Below are 22,555 nucleotides of genomic sequence, written 5' to 3' on the forward strand. Positions count from 1 at the left end.
AAAGGCAAATATTGCACCAAAAATAAGTTAAGACGTAACTCTATTGACCTTACCTTTTTTTGTTGCATTAATTGTTAAAGTTCAACTCCTATAAATGTGTTTAGAGTGGAGGCAGGACCTTATTTAGCTTGGTTTTCTTGAAGTTGTGAAGCTAAACTGTCTTTTATCGCTCGTCTAAACTAATAAGTTATTTTTTTGGTTACAAAGTGCTGTTTGACTTCTGATCTTTAATCTGTTTAAGTCATTTTTTTATTTAAGCTTTAACTAAAGGTTAAACAATATTTAATCCTGTCCTTTATTCATACTCTTAACCAATTTTTCACTGATTAAAATGATTTATCATGTCAATATTGGCCACCACATTACTCGTTAAGTGATTTTTATTTCACCTTAATCTGTATCTATTTCAAGAGTATCACGATTGTGTTGCGAACTTGAGTTAAAGTGATTCACAAAACGAAATGCAATCGAGCAGAATAACCACTAGATGGCAGCTGAATATAACCCAAACTTAGTGAGTTAAAGGAGAAGACATCAAAATAACAAATGTGTTCTGAAATCATCCATAATTATCTTCATAAAGATAACTAATGACAGCAGAGTTATTATAAAATACAGAAATATATTCAACGAATAATAAAATACCATATATTTATAGACGTGCATTATAAAGATATACCATTCCTCATGGGATGCACAAACCCTGTGTTTATAAACTTGTAGATAAACTGTTGTGGAGAAGTATGCCGATCCTTTAATAAAGTAAAATAACTTAGAAAAGTCCAAAGTAAAAGTCCGTAAGTATGGGAGCTGAAGTACCTTAAAGGACAGTACTGGATTAAATGTGCTTCCCAGCTCTGATCACAGCCTTACTGTCCAGATCATGGATGTATAATAACTCTCGTTTACTGATAATGTTTTTTGTCTCTACATTCCCACTACAATAAAAAAGGAAGTCTTTGTTCTGTTGCAGCTGATTCGCCATAAAATAAATCAATATAAAATTAAAATACTTCCGTGTGTGATAGATCCTCCAAAGGGCGCGTGCTTGAAGTTTCGATAGGAAGCAGCTGAGGATGCTGGGATATTTTTAGGATGACGATGAGGAGGATGAGGATGACGGGAAGGAGGAGCTCTGACGTCATATGTCCATGTTTTTTTTTGTAGCTCCGCAGTGCTGCTGTGTGAGCCGACAAACCGCTGGAAGCTGCAGGAAGCTTTTATACTTTTTACACTTCTCCATTCTTCTTCTTCTTCCTCTTCTTGTTCTTCTTTCCTTCCCTTTATCTCCGTCTTTTTGTCTCCATGCGGGTCTTTCTCCTGCTCCGAAGCAAACAGCGGGCCTTCCTGTAGCCGCCGCCCCGGCCTCCCTCTCCCTCTGGCCGGCGGAGCCTCCCAGCTGAGCCCCGCTGAGGTGGCCTGGTTCCCGGGGAGAGATGCTGTAGAGCAGCCGGCGGAGGAGATGCTTCTACCGGACTGAAGAGGAGCAGAAAGCAGGAAAGATGTCCAGTAGCAGGATGCCTCTGACCCCGGTGAGCGAGAGAGAAACCGAGCAGGTAAGTGTGTTTCAGCCCTGATTATTGATTATTGATGGGAGTTTTGAATTATTCATACAGTGTCTTTATTTGTCAGCCTATTATTGGTGGTTTTATGGTTTTATTAGTTATCGTTCTGACAGTTTAAACAGAGGTGATCTGTTGGGATCATCTTGATTGATCCACAGCTATTCAGCAGATTAATAATGCAAAGATGTTAACGCTTTATTGTCACGTGCACATTAGCTACAGCATAGTTGGCAATAATAATCTTCCCATGCTCCTCTGTCAGTCCAACATAAAATATACTTTAAAATGTATGTATAATAAAGCTAGAACATGTTACTAAAGACATACTGGTGCAGGTAAAATGAAGGAAAAAGTGAACTATATACAAGTTGTACTGCCTTGCTCAAAGGGATTTTGGCAGCAGTGGTGTGAAAACCTCATTCTGTTAAATATCTTCTTGCTGATGTTGACCACAATGACATGTTTCTTGACTTGAAAGTAACTGGAGATGATGTCAAATGGGTCAGCACACTTAACTTAACAACACCCATTTGTGAGGAACTCTGTGGCCTCAAAAATAAATTAGAACTTGTGATGCTAACAACACAGTTCGTTAAAGGGATAGTTTGGATGTTGTAAGTGTGGTTGCATCATGTATGAGGTTAATTATCCAGAGTTATTGTGATTGGATCAGTAAAGTGTAGAATTGGCACGTCCCTGTTTGGGGAAACATGGAGATAGGAGTATGAGCAACAAGCTGTATTTCAGCAACCTACAACTATCAATATCCGTTTAGTTGATCCGTTTTTGCTTTATTTAGCATATTTTCCCGTCTTCACCGTGCCGCCAGAAAGCCCATTGCGACAGGGAACTACAATTGTTAATTTTTAAACCCTCCTGACTCCATTGACAAGTACAGTCATTTGAATTTAATACCAAGTTTTAGTTAGTTAGTTAGTTTGAATTCACAAAAGTGACACAATAACACAAACCTAATAACCAACCGAGGCAGCGGCTAATCACAACTCCTTTGTTATGCGAGGTCAAATTTACTGTTTTGGGAGTTAAGAAAGGTAAAGGAAGTTCTGTTGCGTGAAAAACCAACAAGGCGTGTTAGAGCGTTAAAAATGATCTACCTAAACGTCTGTATGATTTGTGGTTAGCCCTTGCTACAGAATTACATTGCTTATGGTACTCCAGAAGGTAAGATACTTAGTTTAAAATAACCAGGATGATGCTGCAGAACCAAAGGTATCCTTACCCCTTGTCAAAATCTGGTGACTCCATTACCCACAATGCCACCAGCCTCTGTCAGAACTGTTATAGATTCAGGTGTGTGAGGCTAGACACAGCTAAGGTAGCCTGCAGCAGAGAGGGTCTATACACTTCAAAAGTTAAAAACTGATTTCTTGTAACAGAGTATCTCCTCAGTGTTGTATTAGTACTTTTACTGAAGCAATTGAACTACTGAGTACCTTTTCCACTAGAGTCATATTCAATTAGTTGATTTGATACAGCTTTATGATTATTTGTGGAGTCATGTAGCAGGAAGCTAACAACTGCTGTGAAATAGCAGACGTATTTGCTTTGATTATTAAGATCCACAGCCACTATCGTGTTTACTACAGAGTCTTTCTGTACTTTAGTGTCTGCAGTTGTGAATAACGCCCATGCGGAAACTTTATATATGCAGTCTATAGGGGAAACACATAATGGAACAAGCTGTTAGCTGTGTTGTTGTGGACAGAAGTAGCTTCCACTTCTATGTTTTGATGTTTCCTCTCTCGTGTCGTCTGTCAAACACTGAGAACTTTGTGATGTTTTTATGCGTCCTGTTAGAAGAGTCTTTGGGTCTGATGGACCTTGAAGGAATTCTGGGTAAATGCAGCTTCCTTATTGTCATGCTAATGCAGGAATGCTAGCAGTGAGCTGTTCTCAGGCTCCTGGTGCACATCCTCATCACTCGGTCTTAATGTTTCTCCATCTCAGGAATTATTTATTGATTTAAAAGTATTAATGGCAAGGATTGAGATAAGTATAGTCTGCTCTTGAATTAATCCATTAGTTTTACAAGCATCAGGGGGAAAAAATCACAACTTTTCACTTCCACAGTTTCCTAAAAACCAAGCTGATGTCTTTATGAGTTTGTTTTGTTTCATCTGAAGATAGAACAGTCTGGAGCCAGCTGTTTTATTAAGGGGTTTCCTTTAATAATGGCAGTATAACCACATGTATTATTTACATTTGAAATAGTTTTGGCCCCAATAGAGGAAGAATTCAATCATTTAAACTTCCATTTAGTCGATATCCACGCAGTGCTGCATGTCAGGGGAAAAATAAGATTTTCCAATCCTGAAAAGCATCAGTGGTCCTCAGTCGTTATTGAACCATAACGCTGCATTTGTGCTTTTAAATATTCAGCTTTTCTCGTTGCTGTTTGCAGTCTATTTAAAGGTTAGATGAAGGAGGTTTGAACTCAGATGTTTGTCCTGTGCTGTGTTCCTCTCAGACAACTAACTTTATAAGATCACGTCTGTAAAGAACACTTAATCCTGAAAGATGTCTCAAACAATGTATTTATTATCGAGATAATTTCAGCTAATAACATAATTGTGTAATCATTTCAGCTTTACAAACATGCTGCTCTCGTTCCAGTTTGATAAACAGCATTATAAATCTGACTTTTCTTTACTCTAATACTGACAGTATAACTGAGTATTGTCTTGCTGTCCGGTCATGTCTTTGTTTCTTTGTTTCCTCTGATCTGTTCCCCTTCACTTCAGTCAGACACTCAGCAGCTACAGCTGGCTCCTACTGTCTGTTTGCTATTGATTGTTCCCAGAATACACTGCAGGATGTGATATCTGCAGCTCTGGGATGTCTTTTAGTCTTCTAGAAGTTACTTTTAAAATCCTCCAGTGGGACAGGACCGCTTTACAGTCACTTATACCAGTGGAGGGGGGGGGGTTCCAGGTCTAATAAGAAATGGGAATTTTACAGGGGCGCCCTGGAAGTAGGGTTGTCTGCTATGACTGTATGTACTGTGCAAGGGTAGAAATGTGTCCACTGGTTCTGTTGTATATTGTTTTTACCTGCGGTTATTCTCTTGTGATCTCGCCATCACAATCTCATTTATCTTTAGAAGTCAGGAAAAAGTTTTGTCAAATGATAACCAGACATTTGCAGCGCTTTATTTCATTTTCTTTTAATGAAAAATGGGAAAAACCTGCAGAGAAAAGTCAAGAAATGCAAGGGATTGTTTTTATTACTTAATGTTGCATCAGGCTTGTGTTTATTTTCACCTGTTGTTATAAACTATTTACAGATCAAGTACCCTATTGTGGTATTTACAGTTTCGTGATATAATATTACACATACTGGGATGTTAACGTGTAGCAAAGTCGTTTAACCCTACTGCTCTGTTAGTTGTTAGCTGGCAGTGCTAACAGAGCTAACATGTTCTATTGGAAAAGGGTTCGACTCGGTTTGGATGTCATTCTCAGCTCCGATTTCCTACTTCCAGGGTAAATGACTAGAGACAATCTGCCCCCTCCCCCCTTCCTTGGTGGTGTGACCTTTGACCCCGGTCACTGTGTCATGTGCAGTCCACCACACGGAGAGTTTGTGGCTATTCTCCCTACACACACACACACACACACACACACACACACACACACACACACACACACACACACACACACACACACACAGATACACAGATCCTCCTCACTGATCAATCACTGTGAAATCAGCTGCTGGAGGCTTTTCTTTGTCTCCATGGCAACAGGTACACTTACTATGGGATTGGGAGTGGAACCCCCCCCCCCCCACCCACCCCTTGAAGCCACACAGGGACTGAAATCCACCTAAAGAGTCCCAACTACTGTCTGAACTCTTTTTTACAATAAGCTTTTCATGTGCGTTTTTATTCATTAAACCGCATAGAGTTTTTGAGCCTTTTCAGACAAACAGCAAACGACACAATTAACAAGCAACATCAGTACAACGCAACACCATTGTTTCCAGACAGCATGTGATCTAGAGTTTGAAAAAGGCCCTATTATTCTATGTGGGGTTTTCCCTCTCCTGTAGTGTGTCATTTAGGTTTATGTGTATGTCAATGGTCTGCACAGTTTACAATCCCTGTGTTACATCTCTAAGCGGTTGATCAATCACAACAGAGCCGGCCAGCCAACCAATCAGAGCAGACTGGGCTCTTGGTTTCAGACAGAGGGTGAAAAGAGGTGCTGCAGCACAGGCAGTATGAGAAAAATAAAGAGCTTTTTGAACATTAAAGCATGGAGACATGTCCCGGTAGAGGCACTACATACAAATATGAAGCTGAAAATGAGCAGAAGGTGTCCTCTTTAAGAAGGTAAATCCCTGTTCACTATGGACACACATAATCAAGGTTAGTGTGTTTGGTGTTCCCAATAGCAGATGATTAGGGTTTATCTACCATCATGCTCATTTTGAGATATATTTGAACCATCTTACAGAGTATAAGTCTAGACCTTTGTGGCTCACATTATCAGATCGAACATGATTATTGTCTGGTACTTCTTAGCGTCTGCCCTAAACTTACTCATCAAGGAGTAAAGTTCAGTTGGATTACTGACTCTGCTTCTTACTCTGGGAGGTTTTGGTTTCCCTTTACGTCTCTGAAGCCGATTCTCTCTTCCCTTCTCTACACTCTCTAGATCAGTTGAGAGAAAGAAAAGAAAGCTGATTATATATTCTAATGGCAGTGTTTGTCTTGCGTTTGTATTTCCCTCCCAATATTAGATTTAAACTCAAAACAAACGGTCTCTGCCTTCACTCATTAACAGCAGAGCAACAAATGAAAGGCAGACCTCTCCAGTTGCTGTAATCTGTGAACTGATTTAGAAATAAAAATAAGTTCCCATTTTGAACTGATGGTCTGTTCATTACCAGAAGGAACCAGTCACATCCAGACAGAAGTATGTGTAAGAAGCTGAAAACTGGAAAGTAACTAATGCCGTCAGACAAATGTCGTGGAGAATAAAGTACCACATTTTTCCTTGTGAGGTATAGTTGTTCGAGTTCAAAGGCTTTACTGTCATACGCACAGCTACAGTGTGGTTATGCAGAGCGAATCTTAAGTCACGCGCTCCTCTACCAATGCATCAAAAATAGAAAACAGATAAAAAAAACAATACAAATGGTGCAAGAGTGACCAATGTGCAAGTAATATAGGAAAGGTGAACTATATGGTTTTGTCGGGGTAACGGGTCGCTTCTCCCTCTTACTTTTGGCCCAAAATGCAGATTTTCCCATTAACATTTTTAAGTGTTGCCAGAAAACAATATTTCTGTTCGTCACAAATGGTACAATTACTCCTAAAATATGAAAATCGTTTCAAATAGACCGTCAGACGGCAGAGACGTTGTTGTTTATGTGTATAAGGGCATCATGTTCCGAGAGAATTGATGTATCTTATATACAAGATCAGCGTCGCAGTATTGCCCTGATACTATATTTCACTAGAAAAAAACCCTGTGCAGATATATAGAGTAAAATGAAGTGCTGTACAGTGAAATAATAGAACAGTAATTGAATATTTAGTGTAAAGTAGTGTGAAACCAACCACTGTCTGCTAACTAACCCTGTGAGTGTTTAGCACCGTTTTTATGACCGGGCCTTAAACACCAGATCTGCCTGTTTAAGTTTTTCTTCCCCAAAGCAGATCATTTAAGGGATCAGTGTGGGCAGCGGGGGTGCAGTGTTACGTCAGTGTGTAACAGTAGAGGTGTGTGTCTCCTGCAGCTGGTTCAGACGCTGTCCGACTGGTTTCCATCAGATCCAGTTCCTCTGACAGCCGCCGGCCTGCAGCAGATATTACAGTTCCCTCATTGTCATGGACTCAGACCACAGTTTAGTTCATAAACTCTGTGAAATGATGAATTGCTGTTTTTACCCCTCGGTTTGTGAGAAGATGACATATAATAAGTTAATGAGGGAGCTTTTGGAGGGTATGGAAGGTGGATTTTGTTACCTTTGTACAGAGCCAGGGCAGCTGTTTCCCCTTTTTCAACCTTCATGCTGAGGTATGCTAACTGGTTGCTAGCTGTAGCTTCGCTTTCAGCTGACAGAATGAGACTTCTACCTCTCGGCAAAGAATCAAATATGCAGACTTCCCAACATGTCTCAACTATTTCTTTTCAGTAACTCTTATTCACTCCGTTCTGATTTGTTCTCTTTATTCACAAAGAAACACATGTCCCCCCCCGATCACCAGTTTTGTCTTCATGTAACAGGGAGAAACTGAATTTTAGGGTTTTGATCTTGCATTACACATTTCTTACCCTTTTTATTCACTTCCTGGAGGATTAAAACCATCAACCTTATTAATCCACTTAGAATCTATACTGCCTCTCCTGCTGAGTGCAGTCCACTCTGATTGATCAACCACTTAGAGATGCTGTAGAATATGTTGGAGCGCTAGCCAATAGAAGTCCGAGTGTGGATTGAACTTTGGGATTTTAGCATTTGCAGACCATTCACATGCACAAAAACCTATACAACTCACTACAGGAAAGGGAAAGCATTATAGCGTTATAGGGACCCTTTAAAGTTCCTGCAGACCTGTTTGTTCTGTCAGCCATCTCTAGAAGTTTTCTGTATTCAGATTGTGGTCTGTAATGAGACGTGCAGCTCTGTTTATCACTCGCTGTGTTTTGTTTCACTGCAGTAGAGCTGGGATCCGTTCCACATTAATCTGAGTGAGTAGGAAGAAGGGAATCGTACACAGTGAGAAGTACTTTCCTGTTTACAGATATCCTTGCTCTGCTCCTTGCACCCACACCAGAAACTGATGTTATGATGACCTCGGTCTTTATGTAGCCTCCACTCTAGGCGAGGGATCCTGTTTCACACCTGGTATATAAACGGGAAGACGTGTTAGTTGATATTAACCCAATCAATAAACGTCAAGTGGTCTCCTGTGCTTCTAAGGGGAATGGATTTGTTTGTTTTTGTGTTAAGGGACGGATTCTAATCTCTGCAAGATCTCGTTTTTCACAAACTTTGTTAGGGTTTGCTGATTATTGGTTTATGCAAGGTAATAAATGTCAATATCATCTGCATACATACGGATTCTACACTCTGTCAGCTGATCCCAAAACAGTAGAGGTCAGAGTACGCTTCCCTGTGGAACTCCATGACTGCATTAGGGCAAGTCTGGTGCGTTGACATCCTGTCTTGTTTGTAGACGGCAGACCTGCAGTGTTACATCATTTAGTTCAGAATAATCTAAATGTTTAAATCTGTTTCAGAAAAAGACTTCAGACGGCCTCCCAGAGCCTCCAGCCCCTCCCACTAAATCAGCGAGCCGCCACAGTCTGCCGCCATGTCGCAGCGCCGTGACGTCCAACGCAGACGATCAGCCGCACGTCGGCAACTACCGCCTGCTGAAGACCATCGGCAAGGGCAACTTCGCCAAAGTCAAACTGGCCAAACATTCACTGACCGGCCGAGAGGTGAGAACACATCGCAGAGTTCAGACAATCCTCCTCAGCAGGAGGAATCGAACTGTATTTATATTCTAGTTTTCACACACAAAATGGAACACAATGTGCTTCACAAACCCGAAAAATAGGTAATAAAAGAGTGACACTTAACCGTATGATGGATTTAAAAGACATGTTAAAAACCTAATCCCAACAGAAGTAAAACAAAAAACACAGGATTACAAAAAGAAGTGAATAAAATATGAATAAATACAATTAAATTAAAAGCCAATTAATGACATTTAAAAAAGCTTGTTGTCTTCTGGAAGGCTGATCCACAATCATGCGCTGTAATAAGAAAAAGGCGTCTCACCGTGGGTCTTTGTATTAACCTGACAAACAAATAATTCAAAGGCCAGTGTCAGAAGATTGGTTGGTTTTAGAGGGTTCATAAGTTACAAGCAAAACTCATAAATAGGAAGCACCAAGTCCATTAAGAGCTTTATTGGCTGACATTAAAGGGTTTTCTGCTGTGAGACTTCCTGCTGAACTGAGCGTTGTAGGAGAGGATCAGGTGCGTGCAGTTCTCCTGCAAACAACAGGAAGACAGTTTTGTAGTTTAACTGCTTGTGTAGATGTCACATGGGTCATTGAAATGAATCAGGAAGTTAAGATGCTTCTTTTATAATCATAATTGAATCAAGATACAGGCACATGATACCTATCTTTCCATTGCAAATAAACATCTACAAATCCTCTTGGTAATATCAATGAAATACATATCTGCCAAACCTGCCTCTTTTTTTTAAAGGTTACCTTTGTTTTAAAATACTCCGGTGACATTTCTTCTGTACTTCCATGATTACACTGCAAACAGGATTTTATTCCACAAATATATAACATACAAGGAGATGTATATAAAAATCACTACTAATAATATGAAAATAAAATAAATACAAGAAAAAATAAATACAAAATAAACAACAACAAGAAACAGGAGGTTTTTAGAGCTCAGAAAACACTTCCATCTTCTCTCAAATATTTCCAGTTCCAGTCGAAGTCGTGCTGTAGTTTTTACTCTCTCTCCATTGCTTTATGTTGGGGGTTTTATGTTGGAGATTGTGATCATTTTCCTTGCTATCAGGAGTAGGACTCTCAATCTGTCTGTCAGATCCTCAGGTATTATCCCGAGTATGTACAGGTTTGGTTCAAGATGTAGGTCAATACTCATCATTTTCTTTATTTCTTTCTGCACGTGTTTCCTAAGATCTTTGGGCACTCCCAAAATATATGAGCGAAGTCCCCAACCTTCCCACAATTCCTCCAACATAAATCGTTTTGTTATATTTGGAGGTGATACACGGGGTTTTAAAACAACACATCTTCACCTTCCAGTCAAAGTCTCTCCACGTTGGACTGTTAGTGAGGAATATTTTGTAATGAAGACAATGTCTGCCCCCCGTTGTCTTTATTTTGTCTGAAGGTGTACTCAGTGTCACAGTTTGACAGGTAGAGTAAATAAATCTAGAACTTTAACCCTAAGTATAAAAATATAATCAAAATATTACCTTTCCCATCATAAAGTGTCATTCCTCCTCACTCAATTATTTATGACTGTTAATGTTTAACACATACAGCTTGTTGTGAGCAAAGTCAAGAAACATCACACACACCGTCGACTCAGCACTCATAAAAAGTAAGATTTCGCTTTATGATGTATTTGTCAGAGTGAAAGAAACAACTTAAATCATACCTCACCATGATGAGTTATTTCCGGCGGCTTTTATTATCAGATATTTTATTTAAGAAGACTTTCTGATGCAGATTTAGACGATTTTTATAAACTCACTCAGAGAGTCTGTGGGGTTAAATCTGCTGGAAACATAACCCTTCAAAATAAATAATTAATGCTGCAGACGTCAGCAGCTGGGATCCGATTGGTCAGGAGATCAAACAGGGTGTGTGAGTGCGTGTGTGACGTTTTACACTTATTTTAAGATTTGTTTTTCCGAGTCAGAGCCGTCCAATCAGCTGCTGGGTTTCTCTCTGGAGACGCCCGGCGATGGTTGCTCTAAGAGGAAAAGCTTCGTCTGCCGTCCTGCAGCCATTTTAATTTCATTGATCATCTTTAAAGCATATTTTGGACCCGAGCCTGAAAATAAGAAACTCTTTCACCCTGCTGAGTCAGTGTGTTCCTGTAAAACGCTTCCCATGTGCTGTGCAGAATTTATCTGTAAGAATTGTTCTGTTCATTTAACTCATTAGTACTTCATATTATTGCAAATTATCTCCTTTTTTTTCAAGCAACACGAAGCCTCAGGAAGCAGTTTTGTTTAAAAGATTGATCTAAAATGAGCTTCATGTAAAAATGTGATTTAGAAAAGATATTAAATTGTAGATAGGTGCATCAGAATAATTTGATAAAGTGTAACGGAAGAGCACTGAGGAAAGTGCTTATTCAATTGAATTAACTTATGTTACCAGGAAGTCTTACTGAAAACTCGACAACAAAACTCCCAACTGAACAGGTGTGTGTGTGTGTGTGTGTGTGTGTGTGTGTGTAAAACAGGGACCGCCACATTAACATGTTTCTCTATAGAAGTCAAAGACAACATGTATGAAGGTGTAATGTTTCTTTTCTGCAGGTCGCCATCAAGATCATTGACAAAACTCAGCTGAACCCAACCAGCCTGCAGAAGGTACGTCTCACCTCTGACCTTTGCCCTCCGTCTAAGAGCTTTATCTTACATTCGAATGTAGAGCTGGACACTTAACTTCAGCTACAACTTCTTTACTCACACAAAAACTCACACAAAAACTCAACTAAATGTACCTCAAAATGTTACTTAACTTACAGTACTCCAGCTGATGTAATTCACTTATTTGTAAGACGATATAAGAAGTCTGTTTCAAAAGCAAAAGCAAAAACTCCCACACATGTACACACATCAGAAATGTACCTGTACGTGCCACTCTTTGATGTCAGTTAATGAGTAACCTGCATCTGAACTTTGTTTTATCTCGTGTCATAAGCATGCAAAAAAAGCCCCAATGGACGCTGGTCATTTAAAACATGTATTGTAATGAAGTAAACAAAGATGCAGCTACTAATCTGAAGGGTGTGAGTCGGTACTGCAGTGAATGTGTGAGCGTCACGTAGCTTAAGGTGTTGACCTTAAATGATCATCTTCACTGATCGTCTTTACAGCTCTTCAGGGAGGTCAGTGTGATGAAGATCCTCAACCATCCAAACATTGGTGAGTGCACATCTCCTCCTCTTCCTCTTCCTCCTACTATTTCTCTCCTTCGTCCTGTTCCTCTTAATCCTTCCTTCAACCTCTTTACCTTGTCTTCCTAATCCTTTTCCTACTCCTCCACTTCATCCTTTTCTCCTCATCTTTCTCTTTTTGCTTTTCATCTCCTCCTCTTCCTTTTCTTTCCCAAACTGTTCTTTTCCGCCTTAAAGGTCCTCCTCCTCTTCTTCTTCTTCCTCCTCCCATTAATCTCTCTCTCTCTACTCTCCCTTCTCATTATCCTCTTTCTCTTCTTGCTCTTCCTCCTGATCCTTCCTCCTTTATTAGTGCTCAGATTTAAGTAGCATAAGAGCTCAGTATTTAGCAGCAGACTGCTCAGTAGTGGTAGAATTAAAGCTCAGTGTTTGACAGTAGTGCTCAGTTTTTGGCAGCAGCAATATATTTCTGCTTTTGTTTTCAGTGAAGCTGTTTGAGGTGATTGAGACGGAGAAGACTCTGTACCTGGTGATGGAGTACGCCAGCGGAGGTAAGAGCAGCTCACCTGTCTGTCATAATAAATAATGTTAGAATAACTGGGCAATTATTGGGAGAGAAGGAAAATAAACGTCCAGAAATTCATGATTCAAAATGTAGTTAATTTAAGGCTTTTTGAAAAAGCTTATTCTTCAAACGTGATTTTTAATAAGACACTCTGTCTTTGTTTCAGGTGAAGTTTTTGACTACCTCGTTGCTCACGGACGAATGAAGGAGAAGGAGGCCAGAGCCAAGTTTCGGCAGGTGAGATCATTTCATATATACCACACTCTCCGGTCCTCAATATCCCACAATGCACTGGTCACTTGCTTAATAGTAAAGAAAATGTGTTTCCTTGCGTTATGAACATATTTTAGGACCACCACTGAGCACCCTGTCCTCATGTAGACAATATATAAGTGCTATTGCAAGTTTTATGCTGAATTACATCCCACCTTCCTGTTTTTACCCACAATATCTTGTTTTTTATATTCATGAGCAAGTCAAACTCTCCTGGTGTTATTTTTTTGCACACTGCCCTGTGGTTTTCTGCCTGTTTTAGCAGGTTTATTGTTGGAAAGCCATCTTTATGATGCAGATGCTCATCGTTCATGTAGGAACCAGACCACAACGCCCCCCCCACAGGATAACTCAGTCTGCCAGTGTAACCGCTAATAAAACACATCACGCTTCATTATGGTCCATTAGCGTAGCGGCTAACAAAGCTGTTAAAACTGCCGAACCGTGGTCCGTAGTTAAAACCTCTCTGCTGTAATGTTATCTTTATGAGCAGATTTCTATTTAATCCAATTCATTTGATTATTTCGCAGCTGTTACTCCAGATTTTTGTATTCAATTATGCTTGTTGTGTTATTTCTGTCAAGTGTAGTAGGAGCAGTCAGTCAGTCATTTAAACACTTTGATCCACACTGAAATGATTGTGATAGCTAACTAATGATCCATAGATTGTATTTAAGTCATGGATGTGGTCAGACTGATCCTAATTCATTTGTGGACTATAGTTTTGAAGGTTCAAGTTTGGCCTGCTGGCCGTCGTCCCGCAAACTAACCAACAAACTGAGCTACAGTGCCTGCTGAGCCTGATGACAGCTGAGTCTGACATGTCATAAGAAAGGCCGTCGTGGAAACCTCGTAGTGGTGCCTTAAATAATGATAAAAATGACAAAAAGAAGAGTCGTTTGTAAGTGTTGGTTTCTAAAGATAATGGGGTTTTTTTCTGTCTCTCCGTGTCAGATTGTGTCAGCAGTGGAGTACTGTCACCAGAAGAGGATTGTTCACAGAGACCTCAAGGTACACACACACACACACACAAATTAATCCCCTCTGTTTGTTCATTTCCGGAAGCTGATGATTACCAACTTTTTAAATATATAATAGTGTCTGTAAATATTGATAAATAAAGTATAAATCTCTCTCTCCCTCTCTCTTTCTCTCTCTCTCTCTCTTTCTCTCTCTCTCTCTCTTTCTCTCTCTCTCTCTCTCAGGCAGAGAACCTGCTGCTGGACGCCGACATGAACATTAAGATCGCAGACTTCGGCTTCAGTAATGAGTTCACTCTGGGCAGTAAGCTGGACACCTTCTGTGGGTCTCCTCCCTACGCTGCTCCTGAACTCTTCCAGGTGAACACTCCACTTTCTAGCTGAAGATCCAAATTTAACTTTCTAAACTAAATTCAAAACTTCTTGTCTAACAAATAATTCAATCACAAAGTCAAACTGCAGCGCCTGAAGACAGTAAGGTCAGGGTGTCGTAGAGCTGTGGGCTGCTGGGTAATGTAGTTCTATATCCCTGCAGGGGAAGAAGTACGACGGGCCGGAGGTGGACGTCTGGAGTCTGGGAGTGATCCTCTACACGCTGGTCAGCGGCTCGCTGCCTTTCGACGGACAGAACCTGAAGGTGTGGACAAAATAATAGAAACACATTTCAATATGTGAAATAAGACTCAAACAAGAGATTTTTTGTACTCAATTATCACTTTTATCAGTTTATTTACGATGAAGATGACTGCTAATTCATTTTCTGACGATCGTGTGTGTGTAGGAGCTGAGGGAGCGTGTCCTCAAAGGGAAGTACCGGATCCCCTTCTACATGTCGACTGACTGTGAGAACCTGCTGAAGAAGTTGCTGGTGCTCAACCCGGGGAAACGAGGCAGCCTGCAGGTGAGACCGACATCAGGGAGTAGAACCAGCAAACAGAAACCCTGAGCTGAAAACTAATATACCACCAAAATAAAATAGTTGTGTCCTTCTGGAACCTGGACTATAACTCCCTGGCTTCACAATAAAAGCTTCGGAGTGGTTCTGTTGCATGAACATCACTGCTCTTCAGAGGTTATGTTTTCTGCTAGGTTTTTCTTAGTATGCGGTGTTGTGAGACCACGTGGTGTTGCTTTGCATTGTTCAGACAACAACTGGGTTTCAGGAGAAGTATTTTTACATCGGTTGACTCATTTCAGCCCCAAGTCATTTTGATTGACTCATTTAGCGCCAGAGACTTCTGTAGTTTTTGCTGCCCACTTACACAATCCAATATATCAGCTGGAGACTCCCACACAGTTAGTGCCTCTTGATTAAAACTGGACCTTGGATGTCTAACATCAAAGTGAAACTCCTGTATTGTGTGTGTTTGTTTGTTTCTCAGCAAATCATGAAGGACCGATGGATGAACGTCGGCTACGATGAGAAGGAGCTGAAAACATACAACGAACCAGAACAAGACTTCAACGACCTCAAACGCATAGGTCAGAATCAGACGCACAGATACACACATCCGCGCGATACATTCCTGTGATTCACTTTGCTTTCCCCTCAGGATGAGCTGTAATAACTTTGATGATCTTCTGATTTTTCATGTAGCACCATTAACTTGTCAGCATTTAAACGTGTTCAGTACTGGCTATGATCAAATATGTGCACTTGAACTCATGACTTTCTGTTAAAATAAGCTACTTTGAGCATGCTAACACACTTACCTTGGATGGTGATGATGGGAATTATTCATTATTCTGTCTTGTGTGTTTTCTGACCAATCAGAGCTGATGGGGACGATGGGCTTCTCTCAGGAGGAAGTGAAGAAGGCGCTGGAAGGTCAGAAATACAACGAGATGACGGCGATATACCTGCTGCTGGGGAGGAAAAATGCTGAGGTGTGTTACATAAACAGTTTGATAAAATCTTCCTGGTTCCTCCAGAATCTCACAATTTGGACATCATTTAGATGCAATTTAGATTCACCTCTGTTTAGCTTAGCTTACACAAACACTAGAAGTTAGCCTAGTTTTATCAAAGGAGAAAAAAATCTACCTTCTAACATCTCTTGTCCATAAATAAGCAGATGTTTTATAATCATGATCCTCTGGTGTGTCTGTCCTCACCAGTCTGAAGGCAGTGAGACTCTGTCCAGCGGTAACCTGCTCCAGAGGTCACGGCCCAGCAGCGACCTCAACGGCTCCAGTCAGTCGCCCGCACACTCTCGCAACGCATCGACCAATCAGAAGCAGCGGCGCTTCAGCGACCACGGTGAGTTTCTGTCCAGACATGTGATCAATATCTGTCGGGGAACATTAAAGAGTGTAACATGTCTTTAAAAGACTTTACTCAGACAAGGGAAGAAGGCTTTTCTGTATCTTTATTCCATATTTCAACATAAATGTACTTAACTTTAACGTCATGTAGATAATTATACCAGAATTAAAAAACACTTGTATTTTGTTTGCTAACTAATGGCAACATTTTGAAGTGCATATTCAATATATCTGGGCTATTCAAGACGAGATTTGATCTGGCAATGTGTAAAAGGCTTGGTGCATTTCTATAGGAAGTGAAGGGGAAGATTTATTAGAGAAACTTGCCTCTGAGAAATAGAGTAATAGAAACATCTCTCCCTATTATTCCGTACTTTTAATCAAAGCAACACGTTTATAAAAATCTGAATGTTACTTCCCCTACGCTGTTCTCTGTATTAACACCACACCTGTATTCCCTCCCTCAGTGGCGCCCTCTATCCCCCCTCCTGTGTCCTACACTAAGCGTAGTCATGCCAACAGTGTAGAGAGCGACAGGAAGGAAGGGGGGGCGTCGCCAACGGGGGCTCCAGACCGCCGGAGGTCAGCCACCGCCTCAGGGGTGAGAGGATTCACATTTTCTGCTCCAGACCTGGCTTTAAAACCAGGGTTAAATGTCAAACAGCTTTAAAACTTTAGTCCCCTTCAAATGAGACTCAATGATCAGGATTTTTTACTATTTTGTAGACAAAGATTAAGTTTGCTGTGACTTCACTGACATGTTTTTGGCCATGTCTATCATTTGATGAACATAGATGTAAGTTTACCGGTTGTTTGGGGCATACAAACACAAGGCGGTTATTGAAGTGTTTGTAAATGTGTATACTTATTGTATGTTTATGCTCCTTAAATTATTAGCCCTTTGTTAGTTGTTACTAGTAATACATTTAGATATTTCTAATAAAGTCCTGTTATTTCTGAATTTGTGTCGTACCGATCCATTGACTTCCTATGCCTCTTAAATAAACCTCACGGTGTTCAACTCTGCTAAAACCTACAATAACAGTTCATCTCAATCTGTATTAGACATTCTGCTAAACATGGTTTTGTATCTCAGGTGACTCCGGTAGAGTTGGTTATTTTTTATTGAAGTTTGAATGGCCTTTGGGTCTTTAACGTGCCCTATAAATGATCCAACCTCATCCTCACAGAACATCACTCGGAGGAACACATACGTTCATGAGAGGACGAGCAGCGACCGCCACTCAGCTACTGTCACCAACGGGAAGGACAGCAGGTGAGAGGAATTCTGGGAGATTTTTCATTGATTACATGCTGTTATTATGCATATCAGTAACTAATCTGTGTTTGTGTGTCAGTCTACCTGAGGTTCCTGCCGCATCCCCCTCCCCATCACCGGGGAAAACCATCTCCGCACGGCCCCGTCACGTCAAGTCCATGTCAGCATCCGGACATCCCATGAAGTCCTGCCTGCCCCCCATCGACGACAACGTGGAGTATCAGAGGTGAGAGCAACTAGTGATTAATCTAAATGTCACTGGAAACATTACATTTATTGGATTATATTTAAATTACATTTCATTTAGCTGATGATTTCCTCCAAAGCGACTTACAATGAGTGAAATGAAATATAAGGATGAACAATACATGAATCGTGCACGTACATTAAGTTAGAATGAGCCAAACTATGTTAACTACATATAGGAATGAGAAGTATATTTTTTTATAGAGGGATTTCAGTCTGCCTTGAAAGATTTCCCAATCTTCAAAGGGAGCTTGTTCGACTATGGCTCAGTTTCAATCCCGACCCACTTCCTCTCCAGTTGCATGTTTGCATGGAGGGTTTGCTGTTCCCAACCAACTAGTGGGAAGTGGAAATTATAAAACCCTCTAACAGGAAGTCAGCCTCTGACCTGACCATGTGCAACGCTGTTTGTGTCCGTAATGAAACACGCTGTGTACATGTGTTCCATGCACACATTTACTAGTGGGCTAAACATAAGACAGACATTTTATATTGTCACACAGATGTAAACACCTTGAAGGCTATGTAGTATTTTTAATTGTTTTAACTAAGGATCAGATATACCCGTGTCTAGACTAGGCACTGGTAGATGTATGCATTTTATGTAATTTTCGGTATTTTACTGGGACTGTTGAAGAAACCAGTCTTTAACATTTGTTTTATATATGAGAAGAGGTTTTCAAAGAACAAAGATCATTTTTTGAATTGTTATTTATTACATTTTGTCTGAAATAAGTTGTAGATTTGAAATCGGGCCTTTGTTAACCTCACCCTCTCTCCCCAGCACCCCCCAGCAGCCTCCCTCTTCGCCCTCAGCATTCAGCATCACCAGCAGCAGCAGCACCACTCCGGACCGGACCCGCTTCCCCCGCGGATCCTCCAGCCGCTCCACCTTCCACGGCGCTCAGCTGCGAGACCGCCGATCCGCCACCTACAACGGCCCCCCCGCCTCGCCCAGCCTCTCCACACACACCGCCGCCTCGCTGGCCTCTGCCCGCCGCGGCACCTCCACCTCCCTCATCGGGAAGATCACCTCCAAGTTTGTACGCAGGTCAGTAAAAGCCGGGAAGTTGTACGAACATTTATTTGACCAATTAGGAACTACAAAAGCAAAGCAATTAAAGGTTTAAAATGGTGTAAAAGTTACAGTTATAAAAAGTTAGTTGTATAAAAATAAATACCTTTTTGAATACTAAAGCATGTGAGAATATTAGGGCCCCTTTAATGCTTTGTGTTCGTTGCGTCTCTGTCCTCCAGGAGTTTATCAGGTGAGCCTAAAGAGGAGGGGCGGGACTCCAAGCCTCGTGCGCTTCGCTTCACCTGGAGCATGAAGACCACGTCCTCCATGGAGCCGGGGGACATGATGAAGGAGATCCGCAGGGTCCTGGACGCCAACAACTGTGACTACGAGCAGCGCGAGCGCTACTCCCTGTTCTGCGTGCACGGCGACGCCCGGCAGGACAGTCTGGTGCAGTGGGAGATGGAGGTGTGCAAGCTGCCCCGCCTCTCGCTCAACGGCGTGCGCTTTAAGAGGATCTCCGGCACGTCCATCGCCTTCAAAAACATCGCCTCCAAAGTGGCCAACGAGCTCAGGCTGTGAACAACTTCCAGTTATCAATCGAAGGAGAAAAAACCTCTCTGGTCCTCTTTCTTCACAGAATGACGCCCCACCAAGTGACGGCGGCCATGTTGCGTTCAGCACCTCTCTAACTGCTGTATGACTCAGAGAAAACACACATTATTATACTCTACACACTTACTATTTAATGTTATCACTAAATGTTTGCCAGTGAAACCAAATATAAAAGCTGACGGTGCTGATTTTCAGCAGGTCGTAGTTCATCCCTCAGTGGTGAGATCCAGAGCAAACAGCGGGAGGATGTTTCCATCTGTCCTGTCCTGCTGCAGCGACACTCTGTCGGTTTATCACTGTTTACATGCACTTCAGATTTTTACGAAACCTTGGAAACTGATTTTTAAAGCATTGTGTAGAGTGGAAACACGTCATGCGGACTAAAGCTGATTAAACAGGGAGAGTTTTGGTGGAGGAACCCGAAGATTTCCACATTTACTTTGCGATTTGCATGTCAAAGAGCCGGAATATTAAAGGAGCTGTACGCAGCAGTTTTTTTTAAAGAAAGACCAAACCGTTTTAATCTGGAGTTTTAGAGGCGTAATATCATTGCTGTGCATGTAGACCAACTATCAGCTTTTGCTTTTATCTCTGGAGTGCAGGTAAACAGTGAAACATGACCTCCGCTCTACCTGTGCAACTCTCCTGCTGCAAGAGAAGAACACTAACTGTGTGTATGAAGCTACAGAGTCAGCTTTATTGACCCCGTGTGTGAACTCTGTCATTGCTCTCAATACACACTAACAGTAATAGACTTACAGCTAGAAAAAAAAGCTGAACAAGGTGAAAATGTTACTGCTATGTACAGATATAAATACATACTAAAAAGTGTCCAGCGTTTCTCGTCTTCCTTTAACAATTGCTAACAGAGATTTAAAAAAAAAAAAACTGTGACTCAGACACCGGGGCGTATTTGAAACGCCCCAAAATATAAATGATATACACTTCCATTTATTCAATGTTCCCCATCGTGTTGCATGATAGGTGAGAATACGGTTTGAGCTGATTGGGAATTTGGTTGCATGTCCAGAAAAGCACAATGGGTGATTCATGATCATTATTGAACCAGAATGGTGCAATCAGGCCTTTTGCAGTCTTCACAGAAATTGATTCAGCTGCAAAAAAGAAATAATGTCACTGTGAAACACAAACGTTTTGGTTCCTGTATCGAAAGTTTTTTTTAAATTGACATGCAATTTACTCACAGATATATTTCAAACTTGATCTGGAGAGTAGAAGTGAATATCTTACGGAGAAGAGAAGACACACCTGTGCAAATCTTGAGTTTTTTTTACTTTGAATTCATGAATGCACCGACAAACAACAAAGAAAAGGAGGAGAGTGGAGACCCTTGACACAGACCATGCCCTATATCGCAATGTTTACGAAAATGAACAACACTTGTTGTATCCACCTCGTTATCCGGACCCGCTCCAAATTTGATCAGTCTTCTTTGCCAATGTTTCACATTTTGACCAAATTTCATGAAAATGGGTCCAATCGTTTTCAAACCACAACAGCTGTAGCGAAAACATTACTTCCAATTCGGAGTTGATGACAAAAAACAGGAGATTCTGGGGATTTTAGGACCAACCGAACATACACATCCATCTGTAAAATCAGTATGTTAGCTGTTTGTTGTAAATTAACAGTTACACTTTTAATTAATTCAAACAAACCCTAACACTAGCTTGCTTACTTAGGATGTTTAATGATGTTTCTCTCTACCAAATGTTGATGTCACCCTGTCTTTTTAAAAACAACATTGTCCTGAATTTAAATCCAATAACCATCACCCGGTGTCCTGATGATTTTTTGCTGTGAAACATGATGTTGAGGTTTGCAGCAGATATCGGTTTGCACAGTTGAGTTGCACAGTTTTAAGTTGAGGTTGTGAAGAGCTGTAAACAACCAGGAAGTGACAACATCCTCACTGTTGGTTGAAAGCCTGTGACCTCTGACCTCCCCTGCTGGCTCATGCTATTACTATTGCAATAATACAGGAGCTCTTGGTAAATGATGTCAGTGGTTTAAACTCAATCTGTAATGCTTTATTAATCTTTTTTTTACACACATTTACAGCTGACAGATCCGAATGTGTTTTTATTATTTTATTATAAATGTTATTATTGCTGTGTACAACGATACCTGTCCAGGTGAATATGTGCAGGTACAGTATTGATTGGTCTGTTTAACTTCCGTCCGCACGGTCTCCATTCTGTGTTGGAAATACAACTTTGTTATTTTTTCCCAAAGCTTTTAGCAGTGAGATAAAACTTCAGCATCTAAACAGAAATCACAACATTTAGCAAACGCATTTGCTCTGTTTTAGGATCTGTCTGTGGTTTTTTAATCATCAACAAATCTCATTCTTTAAAAGACATTTCTAGCAGAAATTTAGTTTCTGAAATTGTCCTTTAGGCTGATTCCTGGTAGATATTTCTAAATGTATTCCACCACTAAATGCCTTCTGAATGTACTGCTTTGTATTTCTGATTGCATCCGGTTGTACCAGAGGAAATGGAGCAGTTTGTGGTTTTAAGTTGTTCTGTATATTTTGAGTATTTCCCCACTAACCAACAGAGCCTCTTACGAGCTCTATTGTCTTTACAGTGTTGAGGTCCTGAGGGTTCACCGTGCAATGGTTCTCCATCACTACTGAAACTGGAGAACACTTTGTACTGTATGTTGTTGCACTTAAAACCAGGAAGGGAACAAACAATGCAAACCTCACGTCCCTGTCTGACAGAGATGAGAGAGGTGACAAGGTGTGAATATGACGCTGCCTTCACGTCACGTTGGGAAGGAATGTAAATCTGAGCCTCTTACTTGAAAATAGCCTTCGCCTCTGCTTCCAGATAGTAACTCTTACCATGTGACCGGCAGTTTTGTCAGGCACTCATTAACAGGAAAGTAGCAGAAGTCCAGTGTAGCCATGATAATTTCATTTTAAATAAAACCACACAAATAAAACATTTTCAGAGTCATTTTGTTTGAAAATGGGTGAAACTGCAGTTTATTGTGTAATGTTTGATGACATCCACTAACGACATCATTTTTGGAAGTGATTAT

General features: G+C 40.8%; 1 protein-coding gene across 1 annotated transcript; it reads left to right on the plus strand.

Annotated features, from left to right (window-relative positions):
* Positions 1–1,152: 1,152 nt before the first annotated feature.
* On the plus strand, positions 1,153–22,456 carry mark1 (MAP/microtubule affinity-regulating kinase 1). The gene is made up of 18 exons (XM_063882861.1): positions 1,153–1,556; positions 8,840–9,043; positions 11,659–11,712; positions 12,222–12,270; positions 12,728–12,793; positions 12,974–13,044; positions 14,035–14,091; positions 14,286–14,420; positions 14,596–14,697; positions 14,842–14,961; positions 15,443–15,542; positions 15,835–15,947; positions 16,179–16,320; positions 16,793–16,926; positions 17,516–17,601; positions 17,684–17,830; positions 18,635–18,901; positions 19,108–22,456. The coding sequence occupies exons 1-18, from the start codon at positions 1,503–1,505 to the stop codon at positions 19,448–19,450; spliced, it is 2,244 nt and encodes a 747-aa protein (XP_063738931.1). The 5' UTR covers positions 1,153–1,502; the 3' UTR covers positions 19,451–22,456.
* The last annotated feature ends 99 nt before the right edge of the window (positions 22,457–22,555 follow it).

This window comes from Eleginops maclovinus, chromosome 5 (assembly GCF_036324505.1).
Source record: "Eleginops maclovinus isolate JMC-PN-2008 ecotype Puerto Natales chromosome 5, JC_Emac_rtc_rv5, whole genome shotgun sequence".
NCBI lineage: Eukaryota > Metazoa > Chordata > Actinopteri > Perciformes > Eleginopidae > Eleginops > Eleginops maclovinus.